The 26,852-nt window shown below is 52.3% G+C and overlaps 1 protein-coding gene across 3 annotated transcripts in view; it reads right to left on the minus strand.

Annotated features, from left to right (window-relative positions):
• The window catches only part of SEZ6L (seizure related 6 homolog like), a 177,188-nt gene that overhangs the window by 44,867 nt on the left and 105,469 nt on the right, over nt 1-26,852 (minus strand). For all 3 annotated transcript variants that reach the window (XM_053902223.1, XM_053902224.1, XM_053902222.1), the window contains exons 2-9: nt 24,006-24,719; nt 22,620-22,753; nt 20,141-20,333; nt 17,761-17,946; nt 13,406-13,571; nt 11,022-11,188; nt 10,421-10,615; nt 8,790-8,928 (exon numbers count right to left, since the gene is read on the minus strand). In XM_053902223.1, coding sequence (XP_053758198.1) covers nt 8,790-8,928; nt 10,421-10,615; nt 11,022-11,188; nt 13,406-13,571; nt 17,761-17,946; nt 20,141-20,333; nt 22,620-22,753; nt 24,006-24,719 — 1,894 coding nt within the window. The remainder of the gene's footprint in view (nt 1-8,789; nt 8,929-10,420; nt 10,616-11,021; nt 11,189-13,405; nt 13,572-17,760; nt 17,947-20,140; nt 20,334-22,619; nt 22,754-24,005; nt 24,720-26,852) is intronic.

A 26,852-nucleotide genomic window follows, 5' to 3' on the forward strand; every position in this document is an offset into this window, starting at 1 on the left:
AGAAATATTCCACGGCTATCAATCATATGGTTACTGGGCTTTGTTATTAGGTCCTTTTATTTCCTGGTTAGAGAGCTGTGTTGAGGCCCCATAAACAGGGAGGGATTTGGGGTTGGGCTCCAGGGCAGAGTCAGAGAAGGCAAGCTGGAGCCTGGCTGAAATTGTTTCCTTCCAGAGGTATGTGTACATTTGCAAAAGAGATGCCATGAAACAGAGGGGGGCGGGGAGGGGAGACATCTCTCTGAGCCTGAATTTCTTCCTCTGTAAGATGGGGTCAGGGAATTCTCCCTTGCGGAGCACCTCACGACTACTTATGGTGTGGTTATAACATTGGCCTTGGCCCAGGAGGCCTGAGTTCGAGTCCTGACTCGGCCCCTCCCCAGCTGTGTCCTCAAGTGACTTCATCTCTCTCAGCCTCAGTTTCCCTATCTGTAAAAGGGGAGTGCCACTGTGACATCACATAGGTGTCCTGGTAAGGCTTACATGATGTAGTTTGGGGAAAGCACTCAGCGACTGGCAGACAGCAAGTGCTCAATGAACGTAAGACATCCTTTATGATGGTGTCGTCATCAATGAAATAAGGCATGTCAAGTATTTAGCATAAAATCTGGCACATAGTAAGGGGTGAAAATGATGTCAGCTGTGGTTATTTGCTTACTCTATGTGAGAAACTTTACTAAGAATACACATGTTATTTAATTAACTCACACACTTACCACCTCTCTCTTTTATTCAACAGATATTTATTGAGCGTTTGCTTTGTGCCAGGCACTGGGGATAAAGTGAACAAAGTATCCCATTGTGAGGCCTGCCCGAGGCCACTGAGCTACTGGGGTGGCAGGGCCAGGATTTAAATGTAGCTCTTTTTATTTTTATTTTTTTTAGAGAGTGTGAGAGAGAGAGAGAGACGTGCAAATGGGGGAGAGGGGCAGAGGGAGAAAGAGAGAATCTTAAGCTGTCTCCACGTTCAGCATGGAGCCTGACTCAGGGCTTGATCCCATGACCCTGGGTTCATGAACCTGAACCGAAATCAAGAGTCGGCCATTCAACCCACTGAGCCACCCAGGCGCCCCTAAACGTAGCTCTTTTTGACTCTAGAAGCTTTTGTGTCTCCCTACCATGTGGCGTTTTCAAGATTGTGACCTCTGTGCTCAGCATCTACAGCTTAGGCTGTTTTTCTGGTCCTAACTGACTTGCTGTGTGATGCTAGGCAAATTACTTCCCGTCTCTGGGCCCCTTCCAGCTCTTCCATTCTATGATGCCTTCACCAATAATTCCTTAGTTTTTTAGTTCTCCTTTCTATGCTTTACAGAGAGGGGGAGGGAGAGGGAGAGAGGGAGAGACACAGAGAGAGACTGATTTCAGAAATCCTTAATGTTTTAAAGGGCTCGTGTTCCATTGTGTTTTAGGTAAGCTGATGGAGCTGAGAGGTACATGATGGGTTTGGGAATAGGCGTTTGGGGTATGAAGGGGGTTTAGCCTGGGGGTTCCTGACTCATTTTAAGATAACACACCCTCCTTCCCGTCTCTAACACCAATAATGCAAGACGGATGGTTCTAATTAACGCTGCAATTCGGGGCGTCCGTTTGCTGTCTAACGGTCCCTGCTTTCACTGCTTGAGCCCCCCATGCTCACAAGGACCCCTCCTGGGGTGCCCGTCCCCCATTCCAGCTTGGCCAATTGACACTCTTCAGGATCCTGCTTGCATCTCACTCTTTCTGCACAGAGCTCACACAGCATCGTGCTAACCTCCCCGCCCTCACCCCTCCGGCCACGGCCCTTAGCCTGCGTGTCACCAGGTTGTCTATTTATGGCACTCCTTCCCTTCCTGAGCTTTGGAGATTCTGGAGGCCTGGGAGCCTCCCTGGAGCATCGCAGAGACATACGGTTGGTCCCCCCAAAGCTTGTTCAAGCCCATAAACGCGGAGGCTACGGTGTGTGTGTGTGTGCGAACGTCAGCTCAGTCCTTTGTTGGCCGTGTGACCTGAGAAAGCCACTTAACAGGCTCTCTGTCATTTGCAAATCCGGGACATGGTGACAATAATATCTTCTAAGGAGTCCTGGTAATCATAGTGTCTGTTGATGAAGTGCCAGCTACGTGCCAGACCCCACGCGACACGCTGTGCATACATTATCTCTAATGTAGGTAATTTCCCCTCTGTAATTATCTCTCCCCACCATGGCTCTAATTTATGCAATTATTATCTCTGCATAATAACGCGCATGCTCTCTATCGCTCAGGGGTGTGAAGCATGCAGTTCGGTTTCGGGCACATAGTAGGTCCTTCAGAGACGGTGACTCGTCATCTCCCAACGCCCGCGGCATCCACAGACCCGCCCAGTGGGTGACAGGGAACAACGCCCCCTCTCGCCTGCCTCGCGCGGTTTACGTCCTCGTGACTCAGCAGACGTTGCCCAGCACCTACTACGGGCCACCTACCCCGCTCAGTCAACAGTGCAAACGCCCTCCCCCTCACCGAGGCGATAAATAACAATTTCCAACGCTTAGGCGGCGTGAGGGGCCCTGAGGACAGAATTATTTTTACTATCAAACCCAAATTGGTTTACTAAAACTGTCAGCGGAAACCAAGCAAGATAAATTAAACCCAGCAGCTCTCGGGCCTCGCGTAACCCTCGCGGGTGAGATGCTATTTTCACTCCCTCTGTGGGAGGAAGGAGGCGCCAGGCCCAGATGCCACACTGCCAGACGCGCGCCAGAGTCCGCGGGGAGAGCCCGAGGCTGCTGACCGGAGGACTTGGCTCCCCTCTGCACCGCGTTAATCCCGGCTCCGGCTGAAACCCTTCCCTGGCTGCCCAGTCGGGGCGAGCGCAGACTCCCTAAAGCGGCCTTCAAGGCTCTGCCTGATTCCACTGCCGCCCCTCCTGCGTCACTGAGCTCCAGATACACAGGGCTTCCTCCGGCTCCTGTCAAGTGCGGGTGCGGGGGAGGCCCCCAGACTCTGGAGACACGGCAAACGGAGTGCATTCCACTCAGGTCCCCGCTGTGTGGCCACGGTCGCCCTTCCCCTGTCCGAACCTCAGCGTACCCATCTGTCAAATGGAGGCGATGATGGAACCCGGTGCACGTGCTTGCTTTGAAGGTGCCTGCGATGCGACAGCCCTGGATGCACGCAGCGTCCAGCGTCTGTTCGATATTCGAGACCCGAAAAGGAAGAGAGGCGTGCTCTCCTGCTTCTGGACCTTAGCGCATGCTGTTCCTTTGGTCTCAGACACGGTTCCCCACCCCCATCTTTGCCCGTCTTGGCGAGGGTGTCCCTGAGTCGGTCCTACTGACGCTTCGGGTCCACTACTTCCTTGTGGCGGGGTCTGTCCCGTGCACCGCGGGGTGTCGGGCAGTATCTGTGACCCCTCCCCGCCGGACACCAGCAGCACCCCTCCCCCCACGCGAACGTCACGGCCCGAACCGCCTCCAGACGTCGCTGTTTCCCGAGAGAGATGCTGCTTTCTCTGGACAGCCTTTTCCTCCCACCGTGGACCAGGCTCACCCTCCCGACCCCGGGCCTCGGGGGCCCCTGGAGTTTTCTCCTGTCTGTGCCGTGTCAGCTCACGGTGTGGGCTCCTCCGGGGCAGGGGTGCCCCGTTCTCGCTCTCTGCCGGGGCCGAGCCTCAATGCCCCGTTCACAGCGGGCCCTCATGTCCATGAAACCGGGTCGGATTAATTTTGATGGCACCTCAAGTCCTAAGGCTCTGGGACCATGCTGGCCGTGTGCTCTGTGGGGGCACGGAGGCCGCCCTGTGGTCTCACCATCACCCTCACCTCTGTATCGGATTACCCAGAAGGACGGGATGGCCTCCCCGCCCCCCACCCCCACCTGGCTCGGGCCTCAAACTCTACCGATGGAACTGGCCATCACTGGGTTGGGGTCCTCACTCTAGATTCTGCTTCAAAGTCTCTGATGGCAAATCCTTTGACACTCTAACTCTATATAACCTTCTCTTGGGGGTCTTACCCTTACTGTTATTTTACACGATAATTTTTCAAAGTTTATTTATTTATTTATTTATTTTTTTTTGAGAGAGAGAGAGAGAGAGACAGTGACAGCACCCAGTGGGGGAGGGGCAGAGAGAGGGAGAGGGAGAGAATCCCAAGCAGGCTCTGCCTTGTCAGCACAGAGCCCGACGCGGGGTTCCAACTCATGACACCGGAGATCGTGACCTGAGCTGAAACCAAGAGTCGGATGCTTATGTGATCATTTTTAGCCAAACTTTTATTTCTTAGCATTGCCGGTCACGTAATAAATATGGGTTTCTTGACAAAGGGAGGCCATATCTCTATGGTCTTTCCATATTGTTCTGAACTTTCCTCCCTTCTTGTACATAAGAGGCTGTTGGACATGAATTTGGGGCTAAAAGTCTGGCTCTGAAACTTCATGGCTGGATGACCATGAGAAGTTGTCTTTATTCCATTGACTCTTATTTATTAAGCACCTACTATGGGGCCAGGCATTGATCTACATACTGGGGTTACAGCAGGGAATCAAACAGAAACAAAAAATGCCTCTATTCCCATGGATGTGACATTCTAGATGGAGGGGATGAAACACTTCAACAAATATGACAATGTGTGGTGTGTTGGTGGCTCTAAGTGCCACCCACGTAGAAAAGTGAAGCAAGGTAAGAGTGTCAATAATGACAGAGATGATCAAGGTGTTGGGGGACATCTCAGAGGAGGTGATTTGTGAACAGAGGCCTATAAGAAGCTAGGGTGTGAGCTATATGTGGGCTATTCAGGGCAGAGCATCCTGGGGAGGGTATGGGGGAGAAGAGATAGTGCAAAGGCCCTGGGGTAAGTTCGCAGAACAAGGAAGCCAGTGTGGCCAAATGAAGAAATGAAGCAGGAGACGTGGACAGGGCTAGATCACATGGGATGTTTTGTAAGGACTTGGCTTTTATTCTAGATAAAATGTAAAGCTACTGTAGACTTTTGAGCAGAGCGTGATGGGACCTGCCTTAGGTTTTAACAGGATCACTCAAGGTAGCGGGTTACAAATAGCCCCAAAGGGGACAAAAGCGGGAGCAGGGAGACCAGTGAGGATGCCTCTGGAATAATCCTGGCATGAGAACATGGACCATGGTGGTGGGGGGTGTGTGTGTCACAGGTGCTTGAACTCTGGGCATATTCTGATTCTCGAGTAGAATCAGCAGGATGTACTGGGGACTCAGGTACAAGGTGTGAGAGGGAGAGAAGAATCTGGCTCACAGTGCGGCAGCTCGTACTGGCCCACGTGAGTCAATCGTTAAGCATCCGGGCATCTGGCGAGCCTGCTGGCATTGTATTGGTAGCTTGGAACGGCCATGGTGGGAGTCGTTACACGGAGGAAATTGGCAAATGTGTTAGCAGCTTGAAATTGGCCATGGTGGGAGTCGTTACACCCAGGAAACTGGCAAATGCCATAAATCAGGGTGTTTCTCCCCACCCCACTGCCAAGAAAGCCAGACGTTGGACACGCACCCATTCTACTCGTCTAGAAAAATTCCCAGTCCTTTTGACCTTAGCAGCTTATGGCAGAATGGATGATTCCTTCCCGAGATGGGAAGATGGGGTGAAACAGGTTTGGGGAAGGGGAATCAGATCAGGAGTTTAACTTTGGGGTTAAACTCCTTCATTCAGGAGGCCTTTTAGACACCCAACTTGAACAGGTCAGAAAGCAAGGAGTAGGAATTAAACAGAATAGTTGTCTTGCCCCCATAGGATTCCTCTGGGGAGGACACAAATTTACGTCTGTAAAGAAACTCACAAACAGGAAGTGCTCCGTGATGAGAATCACGGCAATGAGAAAGAACCCCTCAAATCTGGATCTGATCAGCAGATACTGTTTTTTTGAAGGGGGGGGGGGGTGGGAGTGGGGAAGGGCCATTATTCTACAAAATAGAATTTAAATGATTTTAGGTGGGGACGTACTATATCCCCTTCATCACAGACCCTTCCCCTCCTTATCGTCCCACAGTGACCCCACTCCCCAGTAACAGAAATTACGCGCCTGTCCTGCAGGAGTTTGAATCGTTATCCTCTTGACTCGAGGCAACCCATTGGCTTGCAGAGAAGGAATGTGAGGCCCAGAGAGGCTTGGTGATGGGTCCAGGGTTGCTCGGGATGCCCTGTCAGGGCACGGAGGAGGAAGACGGGGCTCCTCTCTCCCGGCTAACAGTGATATCTGGGGCCACCAGGCTGACCGGAAGACAGAAAGTCTGCCCCCGGCGAGGGGTCCCTTCCTGATGCTAATGCCAGCAGTGGCCTGGCTTTGAGGAACCATTTCTGCTTTAACTGCTCAGGTCCCTGGATCAGCTGCCCCATTGCGCGCTTTGCAGTGGAAACAAAACCCCATCTAGTGTCAGGCTGAAGGTTAATTGAATGTTTGATGCCTAGAGGGAGTGAAAGGAAGGGCTCCCGGTTTCCTGTTTCCTCATTCGGGCCTGTGACACCGAGGGGAGATGTGGGCCACACTTGGTGACGCAAAACCGCCCGTCTTGGGGACACACTGTGAGGAGAAGGCCGCTGAGCCCAGCAGAAGCGGGAAGCACAGACAATTTCTGGGGGTACGGGGCTGGGGGGACCTTCTGCAAGAGAAGCCAGGCTATCAGGAGTTGGATTCTCCTTCTCCTGGCTGAAGACCGAGGTGCTTTGCCAGTAACTTCTGGCGGTGGGGTGCTCCCAAGCCAGGACTACACGTTCATATTTATCATGAGGGCAGTAGGGAGCCACAGAAGGCTTCCCACAGGAGACAGCTTTAGAATGGCGTTTTCTATGTGAAGCGTCAGCTAAGAAGACTCCAGGCCTCCCTTGAACTCTTTCCATAACCCCTACCTATTTCATTTTATTTTATGTTTAATGTTTACTTTAAAAAATTTTTTTTAGCATTTATTTTTGAGAGACAGAGAGAGGCAGAGCATGAGCAGGGGAGGGGGGGAGAGAGAGAGAGAGAGAGATACAGAATCCAAAGCAGGCTCCAGGCTCTGAGCTATTTGTCAGCACAGAGCCTGACACGGGGCTCGAACTCACAGACTGCAAGATCATGACCTGAGCCGAAGTTGGACGCTCAACCGACTGAGCCACCCAGGTGCCCCAATGTTTACTCTTTTTTAATTTTGAGAGACAGAGACCTCAAACGGGGGAAGGGCAGAGAAAGATGGAGAGAAAGAATCCCAAGCAGGCTCCCAGCGCAGAGCTCGATGTGGGGCTCGAACTCACAAACCGTGAGATCATGACCTGAGCCGAAATCAAGAGACAGACGCTCAACCGACTGAGCCACCCGGGCGCCCCTCCACAACCAACCCCTTCCCAATATCCACGGCTCACACACGGCAGGCGCACACGTATGTCCCCACCCCCGCCCAGAGTTAATAGAGACAATCCAACCTGCTCTTCTCCAATATAAACTTGACTGCCCAAGGGACAACGGTCAGAGCCTTTCTGGAGCCTACAACGGGGCCTGGCTCACGGCAGACCCTCGAGAATGAGGTGTTGCGTGAATGAGCACTTTGCAGCAGACTCTGGAAGCCAGGGAGGTGGGAACAGGAGTGAGAGACAGCAAGGATGGGCGAGGGATGTTCACACGCTGCCTCCAGCAGCCGCGGGACACGGATGTTCCAAGGCCCTCATAACAGACAAGAAGCGCCAGAGCCAGGGAGAAGCCCGAGGTCAAACCGCGGGGGAGCGAAGGGGATGGGATTCTGACCCAGGTTGGCCTGGCCCGAAGTCCACAAGGGGCACCTGTGCGAGGTCTGTGCCTCTTTGATTCAACTGGGATAGAAGGTTCTGGGGCAGCCTCTGAGGGACAGCTTCAAAAGACGGTCACTCATAATTTTGCAAACGACTTCCCCCTTGCCAGCCTCCTCTGCACCGCACGGCAGGCCCTGAGTCATGCTTCCCAGCCGACTGGGTTCTGGCTTCAGGCTTGAGGGGAGCGCTGACCCCCTGAGGCCCAGGCTGCCTCCAGAAAGGCTCTTCAGAGCTTGGCATACCCCGCCCTGCTCTCCACTGTCCAAGCCACGGTGTCTGGGCCTGCCAGGCAGCCCTTTCTTCTGCTTCTCCAAACACCACCATCTGTCTCTGTCTGCTTCTCCCCAGCCCTGGGGAGTTCAGGAGGGGGCAAGTTCTAGATGGAGCCTCTACTAGGTGCCCTCACAGAGTACAGCCAACAGCCGCACAGCCAGGTAACTCTCCATTCATTACAGTGTTTCTTCACTCAGCAGTGATCTCCTGAGCACCTCACTATGTGTCAGGCTCGGTGCTAGACCCCAGAACAGAGCTAAATGAGAGCAAGCCCTCACTACGAGGACCTTCCGTTCTAGTTGAGAGAGACAGGTGAAGAAAATGAACTGCTACCATAGGCGGAGTACCTGTTAAACCTCCCCCCTCCTCCTGACTACGCAGGCAGTTCACAGGCTTTTTCTCGCCACAGGGCCTTTGCATGTTCTGTTCCTTTCAGATACATGTATTCCGGCTCGTCCGTTAGTTCTGAGCTTTAGTATCAGATCAGATCCTCAGGGAAGGCTTTTCTGACCTCCCTCTTTATGTCAAATCCCCACCTAGAACATCGCTCACCAAAGTTACGGGATGTGATTATTGGTGCATTGCCCCACTTCATGCCTGCTTCCTTAGTAGACCTGGTGTCTGGAGGCTAGGGACTCTGTGTGTTTACGATGTTGTTTCTCCTGCCACTGGGACCCCAGTTCTTCGCACGGCCCCTGACACATAGTAGCTGCTTCACTAGCGATGGCTGAAAGAACAAAGCAGGGGCAGTTGGTCCCCCATCATAAACACTCACAACTGGATATCTAAGAAGATCCGTTTCTCTTCCCCCACGTGAATCTTCCAGATACAATCTTCACCTTCCACGTACGGCTCTGGCCAGTTCGGGGACAGCACCACCCCGGCCACGGCAGAGAGCTCCCCGCCACACGTAGCTGTAGGGGACAGAGACGGACAGACAAGAGACAGACACGCTTGATTCACCAGGAAGCCAAGATCGTAGCGGTTAAGCGCATGGGCTCTGGAGCCCGACAGTCACGGCTCGCTGTGCACCGTGAACAGGTGCCTGAGCCTCAGGCGGTCTGTGCGCGTGTGCGGGATGATTAAGTTGGGGCCGGCTGCCTGCCTCCTTCCGCTGAGGGTTGGTAGGGTAGGGGCTACGGGCCCTATAGCTCTCTCAGGATCAAGGACAGAGCTCCCCGTTCTGGAGAATCCCCAACAGCCCTATTCTTGTGCAGAGTGAGTAGCGGCTAAGGGATGCCTCGTTCCATTCAGGTGGACCTGGGTTCGAATCTCTGCCCCCAACAGACTCCGTGACCAGGCATGCGCCGTTTTGGAGTCTCAGGCCCCTTCCTCCGCACAGCTGCCGTAAGGCCAGCGCTGACTCCGTCGGCTTATCCTGAAGCTTAACTGATTGAGCTCATGGGGGCGAATGCAGCACAGCCCCTGGCGCAAGGTGAGAGCTCAGTAATTCTTAGTGTTACTGCCGAAGAGCCTGGTTCTGAACTGGAAGGAGAGGTGTGGCCGTGCTGGCGCCTGGCTCTTTAAATTCCACTCTGTTTACCGCTTTGGAAAGTTCTCAACGTGGCAGAGGCCAAAGCACCAATAAATTCCGCTCTGTTAAACCAGCACATTTAATACAGGGATCAATCCCTCACCACGACGAAGCTGTGACTTCATGCCAACTGCCATCCAGGCGGCGGCTGCCAGGAGCAAGGGCTCTCTTCCTTCCACCACATGCTGCATATGCATCCAGGCTTGAGCTGGCTCCGCGGCCTGGCATGTGGGGAAGGAGGCAGGGCAGAGCCCCGGCAGCTCGTGGAGAGGAGGGTTCGACCCAGCCAACACCGTCCAGAGGGGCTCAGAGCACAGGTCTCTGAGAAAAAAGGAGACCCAAGTGCCATTTCTACCTCTACCAGTTACCCTCAGTCTGTTCTTAGGACCGGTCTGGTTCCTCATGGCTTTGGGTTCCTCAGCTGTAAATGGGGTCAATATTATGTGCCTCACAGGATTGTAGTGAGGATTAAATGAGAAAATGCAGCCCTTGGCAACTATTATCAATAGCATCATTATTATTAATTGAACTCAGGACTGCCGTGTGTGATTGGGTGGGTTGTGCACTGCACAAAAGTACATAGCAAGCGGGTACAGAGGAGCTGAAATCCATGCAGAGATCTTTTCACTGAGCTATGCACTATGGGGTCTGTGCTTGTAGGAAGGGGCACCTTTAAAAATTTATCAAGCTTGGAATTTTCTCAGGGACCAGCAGCAAATTTGACCCAAAGGACGGTGAGCCCCGGAAAGGGTTCTAATGCTAAATTGGTATGTAAATTGGTGACATACTTCTAAACCGGGGCCTTGACCTTTTCATCTGAGGGGGTCCAGGTCCCTGAGGCACCCTGGGAGGAGGACGGTGGGGCCACTCACCTCTGCATAGGGGCTCTGTGTCGTTCCAGTACGGGTCCCGCACATTGATGCACTCGATAATGGCCGGACCCTGCTCCAGAGAGTGGCCGGGATCGCAGGTGAACTCCACTATGGTGCCGATGTTATAGGTCGGGTCGGATGTGGTGAAATTCCCATTCTGAATGTAGGGCTCATAACAGTGGCCTTTCTCAAAGGCTGGGGTGGGGATACAAAAGAGGGGCAGCAGCTCAGATGAGGCAGGGGCTCCCCGGAGAGCTGGATCTCAGAAGATGGGTCCCCTCCTGCTGTTTAGACAAGCTCCAAGGAAAATGGGCACCGGACCCCACTTTCCGATTCCAGCTGACCTGCTGACCTGCCTTGGAGCATTCACTTCTCTTTTGGCGACCTCATTATTTTCATCTCTAAAATGGGAATATAAACTTCTGCCCTCTCAACCCTGCAGGCTCTGCCTTTGAAAGTCAAAAGGGCAGTCTGGCCTCTGGGTCACCCTAGGCCTTAGCAAGTCAGATTTCTAGCTCCCAGGACCCAGCCCAGCTCTGCCACACTTCCTCCACTCACACACCATCACCCGGGATGGGGGAGGCCCCCCGGGGACTCTCACCCTCGAACCGGATGTTGAAGGCTGAGGCTGCCCGTGTCTGGTCGGACGTGAACTCAATGCGGATGCTGTTGCCCTCACTCAGCAGACCCTCAAAGGGGACGCTCTCGGTTTGGAGGGAGTCATAGAGAAGAGCTGACTTGTTGATCAAGCCACTGTAGACCATCATCCTGACAGCAGGGGGAAGGACAGGAAGATCACTGACCCACAGCAGCAGTGGGAGGCGTGTGCCTCGCTCCCAGACCCAGATCCCGACTCTGCCCCTGACTTGCCCGGTCGAGCTGCTCTGCCTTAGGGAACCTGCTTCCTTTTCTGTAGCATGCTTAATCTAGACTCACGGGTGGATCCTGAGGTTATAGGAAAAGTGCTGTGTGTGATGTTGTGAACCAGACTAATTAACTGATACCAATTATTATGACTAATTGAGGAGTAGAGATTAATGCACTGAAAGAGCGGTAGTCAGACAACCAGAGTCTCAACTCTGTAACTTCTGAGCCGTGTGACTTTGGACGGGGACGCTTCACAGCTCCGAGCCTCTGTTTCTTCGTCTGTAAAACGGGTGCCTACTTCACATTCTGAGCCTACCTCAGAGTGTGGAGATTAAAGGCCTTGTGCATAACATGCCGAGGACAAAGCAGGCACACGGGTCAAATTTATAAGCATTTTATTATAAATCAACTGATTTATAATTCCTGATTCTCACTTCCCAACTCCCCAGCGATTGGGTTGACATAAGTCTCAGCACATCTTGGGCCTCAGTTTCCACAGTTGGGAAGGGAGGGGTCGTAATATCTCTCCCACCTATCTTACAGGTGGGCATTGAGAATATGACAGGATCGAGTGCCCTGAAAAATAAAATGTGTTAAGCAAAATGCTGGCATTCATTTTTGCTGTTATTAAAGTCATTTGACACTCGGTTCCTTGCTAGTCCTGGTATTTTTAAAGAAATTATGCAAAAATAAGGAGGGAAATAGTATACAAATTAGATCAATTTCTTTTATAGAGTCATAAAGAGGCATTTTAAATCTTTTGAGTTGTTTTTTTTTTTACTGTGACTCATAAAAAAGGTTTACTTTATGTTGCCCAGACGAATTTCTAATGTTACCAAAATGCATGAATGTCGAAGCGACAATTTGCTCACTTTGCCGCATGTCCACTGTGTTTGGGATGAGGAGGGGGCTGGCTTTCTGCCCCAGATCTCTGAGAATCTGTCAGCTCAACCAGCTCAAAGGGTGGCTGGCAACGCTGGGGAGTTAGAGTGTCCAGAAGCATCCCTCATGCAGTGATAGGTGGGGGGGTGGTGGTGGGTCAGTACCTCAGCTCCCTCGCCTTTCCGAAAGGACCAGGCTCCATACGGTTTTGCAGAGGCCCCCAGCAGATAGAACCCCCATGTCCCCTGCAGAGGCACCTGCTCATTAACACGCACTGTGTTGACTCTTTTCCTGTCCTGCCTGCTGCCCTATGCCTTTACCAGTGCTTTCCAAGATTAGCTCCCAAATGAGCTACTTTCCCTAACATCCTTGTCTCCATGTCTGTTTCCAAGGGAACACGACCTAAGACAGCAAGTCTAAGCAGCTCTGGTCCTCGTTTTCTGGAACATTCAAGAATACTCTAGGGGCGCCTGGGTGGCTCAGTCGGTATAGCGTCTGACTTCGGCTCAGGTCATGATCTCGCGGTTTGTGGGTTTGAGCCCCGCGTCAGGCTCTGTGCTGATGTCTCAGAGCCTGAAGCCTGCTTCGAATTCTGTGTCTCCCCCTTTCTGCCCCTCCCATGCTCATGCTCTCTCTCAATAATAAATAAAAATGTTAAAAAAGTTAAAGTAAAAAAGAATATTCTAACATAAAACCATAGAATATTAAAGTTCTAAGATTCTGGATCCTATGCATATCACTTAGAGTCTACAGACATGCTCTTGCTTAGATACTGCCCTGAAACTTCTCCCAAGTTCCTTCACGTGTACAAGCACAGTTTTTCCACGTCAGTTTCCTATCCAATCGGAAACCAAGTTTTGCTACTTCTCTCCTGTTCTCCATAGAGCCTAGTATGTGACTGGGCACAGAGCAGGTGCTCAGCGAATACTCCCTCTTTGTTAACTGCAAAAAAGGACATGCAGGAGACAGACTGGGTCAGTGCAGCATGGGGGATCTGGATTCCGTTCCTGCCTCTTCCCCTTCCCTGCTGTATGACCTGGGGCGAGTCCCTTTCCCTCTCCATGCCCGAGTTTCCCGACCTGTGAAAGGAGATTGAAGCCGATGGTGTCTAACATCCTTGCCAGCCTCCCCAGGCTTTCCTTTCTCAACCTCCAGAAGCCATTGCAAGACTCCAGATCCTTAGTCACATTCTGACACTCTGGGAAGGAGTGAGGCTGGGAACCCTCAGAGGCTCACCTGTCCTTCTCATGCAACGACAGTCTTTCAAAATGCAGATGCAGCTTCTGGCCCTCTGGAGCTTTGATTGTCCACACGCAGAGCTGGCTCCCGTTGGCGTTTCCAGGGTAACTTGGGGAGAGGACGCGGCCAATGGTGGCGTTGTGCACAGCCCCTCCGCAAGGGGCTGGGGGCAGAGAATGGGGTGGGTGGTCATGAGAGGAAAGCAGAGAGAGAGAGAGAGAGAGAGAGAGAGAGAGAGAGATCTCCCCACCCCCAGCCCTTAGCAGGAGGAAATGGGATGGGAAGAGGGACACACTGTAAAAGTCCTCTCCCCTTGGACAAGGTTCATCCAGTTCAATAGGAGACCTCATTTCACGACTGGAACCACCCCCTTGGCGTTCCATGACAGGGACCAACTGTGATTTAAGGGTTCCTCCACGGCACTGGCTGTGCCCTGATTCTTTCTGAGAAGACGGTAACAAGGACACAAACAGGCCATTCACAAAGGAAGAAATATACTTTTAGTATTTAGTAGGCACTAAAAATGCAGCCTCACCCACAATAAAAGAAAGGCAATTCTAGATTATATTCTGTTTCCATCTGCCTGATTGGGCAAGATAAAAAGCGGCCATCGCTCACCGATGGGACAGGTGGTGGGAAATGGGCCCTCTCCCTCATCACTGGTTAGGATGCAAATGACTCCGACCTTTCAGGAGAGCAATTTGGAGAAAAATTCAGAAAGTATGTTCCCAAACTGACCGACTCATTAAAGTTCTGGGAGTTTGTGCTAAAAAGGAGATTGAGAGATTTCCCCCAAGATTTATGAATAAAGGTGTTCACTGCTGAAGTGTTTCTAAGAGCGAAAAATGGGAAACAACACGCATGTCCACTCACAGCCATTTGGGGAAATAAATGCGTCCCATTCACACGTTATTAAAAATCATACCCTTAAAGAATGCTTGAGAATATGGAAAAATGCACTCGAAATTTTCAGTGGGGAAAAAAACAAGTTACAAAATGGTCTTCCATACCTGTTTCAATGAGCTATTTGCAAAACTCTATTGAGACCATAAATATAAAAGTGATTTGCTTCTATCTTGACACTTGGATTTCTTGACTTTTTTTTAAACCACAACATATATTACTTTTATCATAAAAATCTAATAAAGAAATATTTAAAAAGTGATTTGTGCACCAGAGGGAGATGCACGAATGCGAGGAAATAGCCTGAGTCTTATTTTTAGGAGATACTTGGGTCTCATTAAGGGTTTGTTGAGTGACTGCATGACTAATAAGGGCTTGCAGCGGGAGAAAAAGGTAGATCACTTTCTGCTGTGCCCTGGATTCTGCGGATTTACAGCGAAGACATGGCCAAGAAGCGCCCCCTCCTTGTTTCAGCACCACGGACAGAGGTGCGTGCGTGGGTGCGTGTGTTTGTCTGTCTGTCTTTCGCCTGTCCTAAAGCGGAGGTTGAAACCCTGCCTGTGCCACTCACCTGCTGTGGATCTAGAGAGTTCTGAACCTTGAGTTCACTATAAAATGGTGATAAGAATTCCAGCCTAATTCCAGGACTGGGGTGAGAAATCGGTGAACCGATGCGTAATACGGGTCTTGGCGCCATGCCTGGCACAGAGTAGGTACTCAAAATATAGCCAGTTCTATTGTCCTATGGCTCAGGGGCTGGCGAGATGGAGAACACTGTCCCCGGTGGGGGCACCGGCCATCTGTCCTCCCCAAGCTGCCGCTCATCTGCTGCCTCTCTGCTCCCGTTCCTTGCCTTATTAAGCCAACTGATGGCTCTGTTTGCCTTCAATTTCCCAGCCGTGGCTCCCCATCCATCTTTCTTAGCACAAAATGAGGCTTAATTCCTCTCTGATTTCACACATAGATAAAAATTAACGCGAGAGGCGCACTGAGGCCAATGGCCCTATGGTTTGGATTTTTTCCCCTCTGTTAAAAAGAAGAGAAGAGAAGAGAAATTCTGAAGGGCCTTGGGGGAACAATATTGCAACAATCAAAGCTCAGAATTTGTCATCAGGTTTCATTTGCTTTTTGGATTCCACGGACTCTGAATGCCTGGAGAGAGGGAATAATTTATTATTATTCCCAGGATTCTCTTTGTACATGGTTCGTGCTCTGGGTGCTCAGTTCTTACGGGCAACCTATACTGTCCTGACCACCGTCGTAACTTTTGAGAATCTGACAGAGTTTTGCTCTCTTGACAGTTGAGGATGGTCAAGCCTATGACCACGGGTGTAGGCACAGTGTGGCATAGCCCAGTGCTTGTCAGTCTATGGGCATGTTAAAATGTAGATTATGATCCAGTAGTCTCATAGGGGGCCCAGGATTATGCATCTGCAATAATCTTGCTGGTCTGTAGACCACACTTTGAGAAACACAGCTCAGGAGAGAAGGGTTCTGGACTCATTTCAATTTCTGTGGTGGCTTTGGGTGAGTGACTTCACCTCCGTGAGCCTCTGTTTCCTCATCTGTAAAATGAAAGTAATGGCTCTCATCATGCAAGATTGCTGTGAACATTTACAGCATCCCTGGCAGTTTCTCAGTATCTATCGACTGGGTTCAAAATGTGGCTGCAGGCACACCAAAAGCACAGGGACAAAAGAAAAATTGATCATTTTTTTGACACTTTGTCAAAATGAAAAGGTTTTCTGCATCAAAGGACACTATCAAGACGTGACAAACAACCCACAGAGCAGGAGAAGATGTTTGCACATCATATACCCGATAAGGATCTAATATCCAGAATATACAAAGTACTGTTATGACTCAACAATAAAAAGACAAGTAACAAAATTTTAAAAAACAACGGGCAAAGGACCTGAATAGATACTTTGCTTAGACGATCTACAAAGGCGGGGGGGGGGGGGGGGGGGCGCCTGGGTGGCTCTGTCGTTTGAGCTCTGACTCTTGATTTCGGCTCAGGTCATGATCCCAGGGTGGTGGGATCGAGCCCTGCTCATTCTCTCTCTCTTTCTCTCTCTCTTTTTCTCTCAAAATAAATAAATAAATAAGTATATAAACATTGAAAAAAGAGAAGATCTACAAATGGCCAAGAAGCACATTGGAAAAGTTGCTCAATATGATGAGCCATCAGGGAAATGCAGATCAAAACCACCATGACGAGAGAGCTTCACATGCACCAGGATGGCTAAAGGCATAAAAAGAAAATGTGTATAATAAGTGTTGGTGAGGACGTGGAGAAATCGGTACTTTATACAGCTGGTGGGAAGGTCAAACGCTGCAGCCTCTGTGGAAAATAGCTTGACAACTCTTTAAAAAGTTAAGCACAGAATTACCATATGACCCAGTGATGCCACTCCTGGGTATCGACCCAAGAGAAATGAAAACATACGTCCTCCGGGGCACCTGGGTGGCTCAGTCAGTTAAGCGTCTGACTCAGGACATGATCTCGCGGTTCATGAGTTCAAGCCCTGGGTCGGGCTCTGTGCTGACCGTGCAGAGGCTGCTTGGGATTCTCTCTCTCCCTCTCTCTCTGCCCCTCCTCTGCTCTCTCTCTCTTTCTCTCGCTCTCAAAAGTAAATGCGTAAGGGGCACTAAGGAATCTACTCCTGAAATCATTGTTGCACTATATGCTAACTAATTTGGATGCAAGTTAAAAAAAATAAAAAATAAAACGAGTTAAAAAAAGAATAAAAGGAAATGCGGGCATAAAAAAATAGAGAAACGTTTTAAAATAAAGAAAGAAAATAAACTTGTACAGAAACTTGTACATAGAAACTTGCACACAGATGCTCACAGAAGCATTATTCATAACTGCCAAAAAGTGAGGAAGACTCAGGTGTCCACCAGGGAATAAACACATAAAATGGGGGCCCAGCCACACGATGGCATATTACACAGCCATAGAAAAGAATCAAGTGCTCCCCAGGCTATGGCGTGGGTGAACCTTGAAAACATGATCCCGAAGCCAGCTGCCAAAGACCACATATGCTGGGTGATCGCATTTACACAGAATGTCCAGAATAAGCAGATCCGTAGATAACAGAAAGCATGATGGTGGATGCCAAGGGCGGAAGGGGGAGGGGAAAATGGAAAGTGAGTCCAAATGGCTACGAGGTTTCCTTTGGGGCTATTGAAGGCGGTCTGGAACTACACAGTGGTAACCGTGGCGTGATGCTGCAGATGTCCTAAATGTCACTAATGGTGAATTTTAGGTTCTGTGTCTTTTCTCCCCTATGAACTAAAGATTTGAATGGCATCGGTCGTCTGTCCTGGGAGCAGCCTCTTTGCCCGGGGCTGAGCGCCTATCCCTGAGGTCGGTCTAATGCCCTGGGGTTGGCCTCTCCTCTGAGTGGACTATTGGTGTCTGGGCTGCCGAGGCTGGAGTGTACCTGAACAGATGGGCTCCTGGCTGCTCCAGTGGGGCTTGGAGGCGTTAATGCAAGTCAGCGTCTTGGCCCCCTGGAGCTCGTAACCCAGGTGGCAGTGGAAGTGGGCCACCCCACCCGAATGCAGGTCCATCACTGTGACATCCCCATAGTCGGGCCGGCGAGGAAAACTGCAGCTCAGCATGAAGGCTGCGAAGAAACGCAAAGGCAGACAGTCAACTCTCAGAGGGGGGAGAGATGATGCATGTGACCCACCTCCTGGGAGCCAGTTTGAGCTGAGAAGAAAAGATGAGGCCCCTGGGGGGGTGTTTTTGTGACTCCCGTGGATGCAGAGACTGCCAGACTGGCACTTTTTCTAGGCTGCAAGGTCCCCACCCTGCCCCCGGCCCCCCCCCCCCCCAGCCGAGATCACAGGTTTGGGGTGAAAAATGAGTTCCCATGTCATTTGAGCCCCTCTCCACGTGGACACAGAATGGCCACCTGCTTGGGCAGAGGAGGGGCAGAATGAGCCAGGTAGGGTAGTCCTGCCAGCACAAACATCTTCGGCGTTTGTTAAACATGCAGAGTCCTGGACCAGAACTAGAACGAGCACCCCCTCAGGAAATGCCAAAGGGTAAGATAGCTTGAAAATAACTGTCCTCGGGGCGCCTGGGTGGCTCAGTCGGTTGAGCGTCCGACTTCAGCTCAGGTCACGATCTTGCGGTCCGGGAGTTCGAGCCCCGCGTCAGGCTCTGGGCTGATGGCTCAGAGCCTGGAGCCTGCTTCCAATTCTGTGTCTCCCTCTCTCTCTGCCCCTCCCCGGTTCATGCTCTGTCTCTCTCTGTCCCAAAAATAAATAAACGTTAAAAAAAATTTAGAAAATAACTGTCCTGGCCACGTACAGGGTTGGGCTTTGGAGACCAGTGTGAGTGTAAGCTCTTCCTCCATCACTTAGGCACTACGTGACTTGGAGAAAGGGACACAGTGACCTGAACTTGGCTCCCCTCCTCTTTCCAGTGGAGTTGACAACGGTCCCTGCCTCATGGCAGTCGTACGGATTAAACAGGAAACTCTGAGGAAGAGCCTCCTTGACCCAGTGTCTGCTGGGAGTGGCAGAAGGTTCTATGTGGCCATGCTGAGCTCCTCGAATTTCCTAAGAGGGTGTGAAACCCGTCCCAGCCCCTCCCCGGACTGTGGTCTGACCACCCCTGCTGCATAAGATATCCGTAGTCCCAGAACTCCTCTGGGGGATCACATCCAACTCGAGGGCCCCACCAGCTGTTTTTCTCCCCATATTCTGCCATGAACAAAGACCACAGCGCGTAGCCTCAACACCGGAACATGGTCATGCACACTCATCCACCTGTTTCAGAAACATCCAGGGGAAAAGTTCAAAGTGAACCATTTCTCCAGATGTCTGTCTGGTCCATCTGACGTCACCGTGGATGGTGCCCAGTATCCAGACTCTACTTTCCCGAGCGGATATCTGGGAAGTTACCCAGTGGGAGCTTCTGGCTAAGGGAAGTAATCGGAGGTCATGGGCAGGGCTCAGGACGTGGGGGAATGGGATAGGGAGAGAGAGAGAGCCAGAAGGAAGGGAGAATGGAGGGAGGCAAATAAAAGAGGCAAAAGAGAGGGAGGGAAAGAGAAGGAAGGAGGCAGGAAGGGGGAGAGGAGAGCAAGGTGAACCGAAAGCAAGAGAGGAGTCTCAGAAACAGGCAAAAAGGAAAGAAAGTAACATTGTCACAGAAAAGAGACAGCAGGACCCCCCCCCCCCCCACCCCGGGGGTTGAGGCTGGTTACCAGAAGCCCACCGACTTGCGTGGGGTTCATTTATCAGATACATGCAGGAGCCAGGAACCTAAATGGGAAACAAAGTGGCTTTGCTTGTTTTCATTAACCTTGAACCGAACCGTGGTGTTTCCTTCAGCCGCGAATGGCGGCGACAAACTGACGTATTTGCGGAACCTGTGACTTCGTCACCGAGAGAAATCGCAGGTATTTTCTTATCATAATAGATATCTTGACATATCTCTTATGTGCCTCAGTACTTTGAAATTACAGTAATTATCAGAACTCCCAAGGGGGATTATTATTTAATGTGGTAATAAAGAAGCACGCAGATTATGATAGCACAGATTAAAACAATATTTTGACAACTGTAATTCAAGATGACTGGTGTCCTTTTTTTTTTTAATTGTACAGCTTTTATTTTGTGCTTTTGTTTTTTTATTTTACTTGTTTTTATTTTGTGTTTTTATTTGTTTTATTTTGTGCTTCTTCTGAGTGGGGGTCCAGAGGTTTTATGTAACTGCCAGAGGGACCCCGGGCACATGAGAATTCTTGGTTCCACAGGGAAACTGAGCCAAACAGCTACACCCCATCGGCCTTGCTGTGAGCTTACCCTGGTAGTGCAGTTGAAAGTTCCCGAAGACGTCGTCCTGGAAGGTCCGGAAGTAGACAGAGATGGTGTTGGTGGGGCTTCGAATGACCTGCCCCTCTACCAGGAGAGTCTGGTTGGCTAGGACAGTCAGGGTGGGACCGTCCACCCCGCGGATGGAGAGCAGCTCCCCGTCAGACAGGTTCACACTCTTCACCTGGGCACAGGCAGGGGCAGAGAGAAACCCACTACCAATGTAGCACTCCGAACAGACCCCAGCCAATGCCAACACCGCAGCCCTCGGCCAGCCCCTAGTCAAGGGGACAGACGGGCCCCAAGCCCCAGCCCTGGAAACATTTGGGGCCCTGGAAACATCTAGGCCCCCCGAATATCCCCAAAGGCTGAGGGACCAGAGTAAACCCAAGCTGCAGGGCAGAGGCACTGCAGAGATCTGGAAGGTCCATGGATCAGTCTCAAGAGAGAGGTTGCTGCAGGCTGGCAGCTGAGGGAAGTTCTCCTGGAGATGGTGGGAGGGGGAGGGCAAGGGCTTGATCAGCTTGTGCCTGAAGCCCCATCTCCAGGGAGACAGAATAAGGCATTCCACCAGAATGTAAGCTCCCCACAAAGGCAGGCATTTTTTTCCATTTGCTCAGTGGCCCCAGTGCCTGGAACATAGCACAGAGCAGGGGTTCGATAAATACTTATGTAGATCGAATTCATTCTTCCCCTTTCTGCACGAACTGGTAAGTGACGGAGGGAGGGGCTCATTTCTAGGGCATTCTCAGGGCCGCCCTCCTATGCTATAAAATGATGGCTCTAACTCCAGAACTTCCACAAAGAACTGCACACTTGATTTTCCAAGTCCGCTCTCCAGGCTTGGAAGAGAAAGAAGGGGGATAATTTAATTGTGCACAAAGACATTGTACAAGTGGGAGTAGGGGTAGGTGTGGTCTTTGGTCAGCTCCCAGTGCCCGCTCTGGATTTTTGTGCCTCTCCTTTACGCTGGGATCCCAACCCCTCTGCCCCTCATCTGAGCAGGGCAGGCCTCGCCCACGAGCCCTGTCCCTTTCAGATCACACACCTTATTCTTGTTCCCTCTTTGATGAACTCCTACTCATTCGCCAAAGCCCCACTAAAATTGCCCTTCTCTGTGAGACCTTCCTTGACTGCCAAGGAGCCTGGCCCATCCCTCTAGTGTGATTCAACAACATCCCCTATAAATTCCCACTAGAGACCTCTTCAAATGGCATCCTAATGTCTTCTAAGTTCGTCTGTCTCAACCACAAAACGTACTCCTTAAGGGCAGGTACTGCACCTGTTTGCATGCCACCGTATCCCTCGGGGTAAACAGCTGTGATGGGTATACAGTAGGTGCTCCGTGAAGGCATCCTGTGCCTGGTAATCCAGCGTTAGACACAGAGTAAAAGGAGAGGGTCCGCCGAGTACCAGATTCAGATGGACGGCAACCATCGTCCAGTTTATTTTAAGTCCATGAACATTTATTAATTACCTACTGCATGCCACACACTCTGCTAAGCTCTGGGGGCCAAGACCACAGGTCCTGCTGCTGAGGGGCTTACTTTCTGTCCTTCCCATGCAAGTCAGAAAAACCTCCCTCAAGTAAAGTTCTGGTTAGATCACAGCCAACCCAGTTCCGAAACTTTCGCTGGCTCCCTACTGTCCGTTAGAAAAAGGCACACGTCGGGACCTCCCACTTTGGCCTGGATGGGTCTGCCACCACGTGGGACCAGCTTTCTTTCCCAACCACACTCCCCTCCTCTCCTGGGGGGCAGTGAACTGGACAGTTCCCGCTTCCAGGCACCCCTCCTTGTTCCAGTTTTTAAAAGGGGCTTCTAAAGATGGGGTAGGGGGCGTCATTTGGGGAAGGCCAGGAACTAGGGCGAGGATCACAGGTAACGTGCGCTGCGCTAGGCTCTGGCTGACTGTCCACTGGGCACCGGGCACCGTCCTAGTTCTGTCGCCCCGAAAATCTGTGAAGCGGTGGCGTTACCATCTCTATTTTTCTGATGGGGAGACTGAGGCTCAGAGATGTAAAGTCCCTTGCCCAAAGCCACACAGCTTTCATTGGCAGAGCTGGGACTTACACCCAGATGTTTGAGCCCTAAGTCACTTTGCTCTTCCGTTGTTAGTTTCTAGGCAAACGTTTTACCGATCGCATGACCCAGGCGGGGCTCCCCTGTGTGTGTGAGTGTGTGTGTGTGTGTGTGTGGGTGCTCGAGAGGGGCAGAGGAGGACTCTCCTGGGTATAATGCCTCACAATTCGTCAACATGTGCCCCTCCTCCGTGTATGCCAAGCTATTCCAGCTGAGCACTGCGTTGGGGACTCCTATTCATTCAACAAAACCCAGCTCAATATGCCCTGGTCAGGGCAAAGAGGGGGCCAAGGGGGCTAGGGGGATACCGGCAAGTCTGGCTCAGACGGCCCTCCGAGCCTCTGCCCGCTGGAAAGGGCAGGCACGGCAGAGCGCCCTTCCGCGCTTACCTGGAGCTCCACACCATAGCCAGTGTAGACCATCACGTTGTAGGTACACTCCAGGAAGCTGCTGAGGGGCAGTGGCGGGTAGTCACTGGAGTCGATGTACCCCTCAGGATCGGAGAAGCTCACACTGCAGGGAGCTGGAGGAAGGACTTGAATCAGGACACCGAGGGCAGCTCAGGTGGCCGCGGGGTGACAGCGGGGCTCTGGGACAGCCACATTCCCCCGTCCCCACTCCTCCCACTGCTGGTGATTCTCCTTCAGTCCCAGAGTCAACAAGATAAAAAAAACAGCAGTGGCTGACACAGGATGATTGCTTGCTGCGTGCCGCGGGGCGCCCCTCACCCCATTCACCCCTGTAGAGTCAGATATTTCACCCCCATTTTATTTATTTTTAAAAGGGAGAGAGAGGGAGAGCGCGCGCCCGTGCGTGCATGGGTGCGTGCATGCGAGTGGGGGAAGGGCAGGGGGAGAGCGAGCGAGAGAATCCCAAGCAGGTCCTGCGCTGTCAGCGAGGAGCCCGATGCGGGGCTCGATCCCAGGAACCGTGAGATCCGGAGTCGGCCGCCCAGCCCGCTGAGCCACCCAGGCGCGCTTCATCCCCGTTTTGGAGACGCCTGCACCAAAGCTCAGAGCGGGGCAGCGCCTGCACCAGGCTCACACAGGGAGCAGGATTCGAACCCAGAGCTCACACTTCTTTAAAGGGAGGCCACAGTGCACTTGTCCAAGATCCATGTGGACTGCCACTTCTCTGCTTGAAGGCAGAACAGAGGACAGAAGTGAGACCGGAACGTGGAAATGCATTTTACCAGGTCCAGGAAGTACGTGGAACAGTGAAGGCACTTTGAAAAGGCCGGGGCCTTCTGGGCAGGCGGAGAGATTCGGTTCCCGCTGAAGACAGTTTGAATCCTGCTCTTTGGCGGTGTGGCCTCAGGCAGGTTGTTCGATGTCTCTGCGTCTCAGTTGTCTCATCTTTAGTTAATTTAATTTCTTTCAATGTTTGTTTATTTTTGAGACAAAGAGAGGCGGAGCATGAAATGGGGGAGGGGCAGAGAGAGAGGGAGACACAGAAGCGGAAGCAGGCTCCAGGCTCTGAGCCATCAGCCCAGAGCCTGACGCGGGGCTCGAACTCACGGACCGCGAGATCGTGACCTGAGCTGGACACTCAACTGACTGAGCCACCCAGGCGCCCCTGTCGTCTCGTCTTTAAAATGGGGATATTAATTCCGAGCCACAGGGTCAAGCTCACAGTCAGGGCTCCATTGATGGCAACTGATGGTGGGGCCTGGACCTCCCTGGCCCGCCTCCCCCCCTCCCCCACCCCCCTGCTCTGCACCCAGTGGGTGCCTCCCGGCTGCTGCAGGAGGGCTGGAGCGTCTGGGGGCTGCTTACCTGGGGCCTGCTCAGTCGTGATGACCGTGGTGGTGATGATGGTGGACGTCGTGGTCTCCTGGCTCTCCTCGGAGGCTGAGCCGGTCAGTTCGCTCTCACCTTTGTCCACCAAGGTCATGGGACTAGCGTCCTCGGGGGGAGCCTCGTGGGGGTCATCAGGCACGGAGGGCTCCCCAGGGTCTGGCTTCTGGGGGAGCGTGTGGGCCACGTAGGGCCGCGAGGTGAAGGGGGAGATCTGCAGGGGCGCGGGCGTCGTGGGGTCCGCACCTGCCTTCCGGTCCAGCCACAGTGGCTCCTCCGAGGCTGCGGGCTCGGGGTCCCCCGGTGGGCGGGGCTTCTCCGTGGCGGAGGAGAGGAGCCCCGGGCCGGAGGATGCCGGCTGGGACAGAGCCCTCTGGACGGCTGCGGCGGAGGTGGCCTTGGGCCGCAGCTGCTTCCTGGCCGAGTTCACCTGCTTGAGAGAAGGCAGCCTCTTCCCGGAGGGGAGGGCGCGCTTGGTGGCGGCCTCCTCGGGCAGCGCTGTGGACAGAGCGGCGGAGGGGGCTGTCCCTTGCAGCCCCGGCTCGCTGAGATCTTCCCCTGACTGCGCTGGATTCGGAGGGGCCGTCGTCGCTCTCTCTTCGCGGCTCCCTTTGCTCAGACTGCTGCTCTCTAGTGCTCCCGAGGGCAGAAGGGAAGCACCCGAAGGGCCAGCGTCTCCTTCCTGGGCCACATCTGGGGAAGAGGAGAAAAGACGCCTGTTAGCTTGGGGCCGGGGATGGGGGTTAGCTCCTCCGCCTCCTGAGTTGGGGGCCTAAGGTGGTGGCCCAGAGCTTGCCAAGCTCCCCCACAGATATGGGGGCTGCCTTCTTCCCTGTCTCCTGACTCTCCCTTCCTCTCCTTTCCTCTCTCTACTGCTCCCTTCTTTTCTTCCTTTGGCTGACAATGGAGACTTAGGGTTGATCCTGCCAGGCCCGAGCTAAGCATTAGGGTTACAGAAAGCAGGGGCGTAAGAGTCTCACACACTAGTTGTGTAATGTACTGGGAGGGGTAATAGAAAAGGAGAAATGGTCACATTTGGTGCGATAGATGCTTAGAAAGACATAAAGCTTTGCATGCTAATAGGGCAGAAAGAACAAGCCTCTAACTCAGTCTGTGGGGCAGGACCACCATGTACAGTTGGGCAACTTGTTCACTGCACAAGGACGTGCCATGAAGGATGAGTGGGGGTTGTAACAAACCCACACTCTTTTCTCCAAGCCCTGTGCCCTGGTTCAAGGCTATATTGTACTGGATTGAGGAGGCAGGGGGGGACTTTTTTTTTTTTTTTTTTTTTACACTAAATAATTAAAAACTGACCTTGTGGGAGACACAGAAAGAGTTGAAGATTTTGAATCATGAGATGGGTTCGGAGCAGGAAGACCGTGGAGGCCTGGCACAAAAGAGGACTATGATGGGGAGCAGATGGTGACTAGAGAGGAAGCTGGAGACATGGGGTGGCTGGGGCCAGACCGTGGTGGGCAGTGTATACCCTGCTGATAACTTTCTGTGGTTTATTTTTGCCTTGAATGCAAACCCACTTAGTAATTTTAAACAGGGGCTGGCCCTGGCAGCCGTTTGGCAGATTCATGTCTGAAATCCACTGCATTTACCCGAGACCCACTTCTGTCCATTGCAAGCTGGCGCCTGGCTCTAACCTCTCTGGGCCTCAGTGTCCCCAGCTGTAAAATGGGGCGATGGCTTCCTGTGCCCCAGGACCGTCACTGTTCAGTAGGTTGATGCATGTAAAGCACACAGGCACGCATGGACGGATGGGTGCCTCGCCCACGGTGAGCTCCTAGCACGTGCCAGCTGCTGTCACTGTCTTACTGCTGTCACTCCGATGGCACCCTTCGGTAGGAAACCAGAGCAGCCGGAACATTACCGATGACGATCTCAACATAGAGAGGGATTACACCCTGGGAGAGGAGCCCCAGGATGATGGCTGTCTGGACACTCCCTCAGCCACAGTCTCTGGGCCCTTAAGCATTGTCATTTAAATGTATTTCCGCACAGCCTTTGGAAAGGCTCATTTGCTTTCACGGTGTCAGCGGCTGTGGCTCAATCTGTATAGACTGCCAGTTTGCAACTCTCATCGACAAATGTCCCTGTTGTGTAACATTGATCACCAGCCAGCGTGCATCCCGGGCTCACAGTCGTGGGGCAGGAACTGGCCTGGGGACGGGAGGACAGGGTACGCGGGTGACCTGAGGGCAGATCAAGGTCGTTTGGGGCCAGGCAGGTTTCCTGGTCCAAGGTGGGAAGCATCAAGGCTTCCGAGTTAGGCCTGGATCCGAATCCTGCCTTCAACAGTCCCTAGCTACCCGAGCCTGGACAAATCCACTCAAGCCTCTTCTGGGTGATAGAGCTTCCCCATCTGCCTCATAGGATTAGATCAGACGTGGGTCGGCTCAAGAGCTGTGCTTTTCCATGTTCGAGGTCGCTTTTATCACCGGACTGGTATCGACCATCTCTGCAGACCGCGCAATGGGAAAAAAGTGAAGGGGCAAAAAGAGAGGAAGGTGGGGGTCAGGATGCCTGGCTCCCAAGCGCCAACTGTGGCTCCATGTGCAGAGCTTGGCTGCATCCCGAGGTCGGGGGGTCCAGAGGGCGCTGCTCTCTTGGCCGCTGCTCCCTAGCATAATTGTGTGGCTTTCGTGGTCTCTTCCATTTTCTCTGTCTGTGTCAAATGGGCAACCAGACCAGGTCAGACTTGTCAGGGCGTCCAGCCCTGACTCCGTTGATCTGGAGAATGATCAGGTAATTGGCAATTATTCTTAGAGCCTTTTGCTAATCTTGCTACAAAGGGCAGGGTGAGTGCTTCGATCC

The sequence above is a fragment of the Panthera pardus genome, unplaced genomic scaffold, assembly GCF_024362965.1.
Source record: "Panthera pardus isolate Hobbes unplaced genomic scaffold, ASM2436296v1 HiC_scaffold_15, whole genome shotgun sequence".
Lineage (NCBI taxonomy): Eukaryota > Metazoa > Chordata > Mammalia > Carnivora > Felidae > Panthera > Panthera pardus.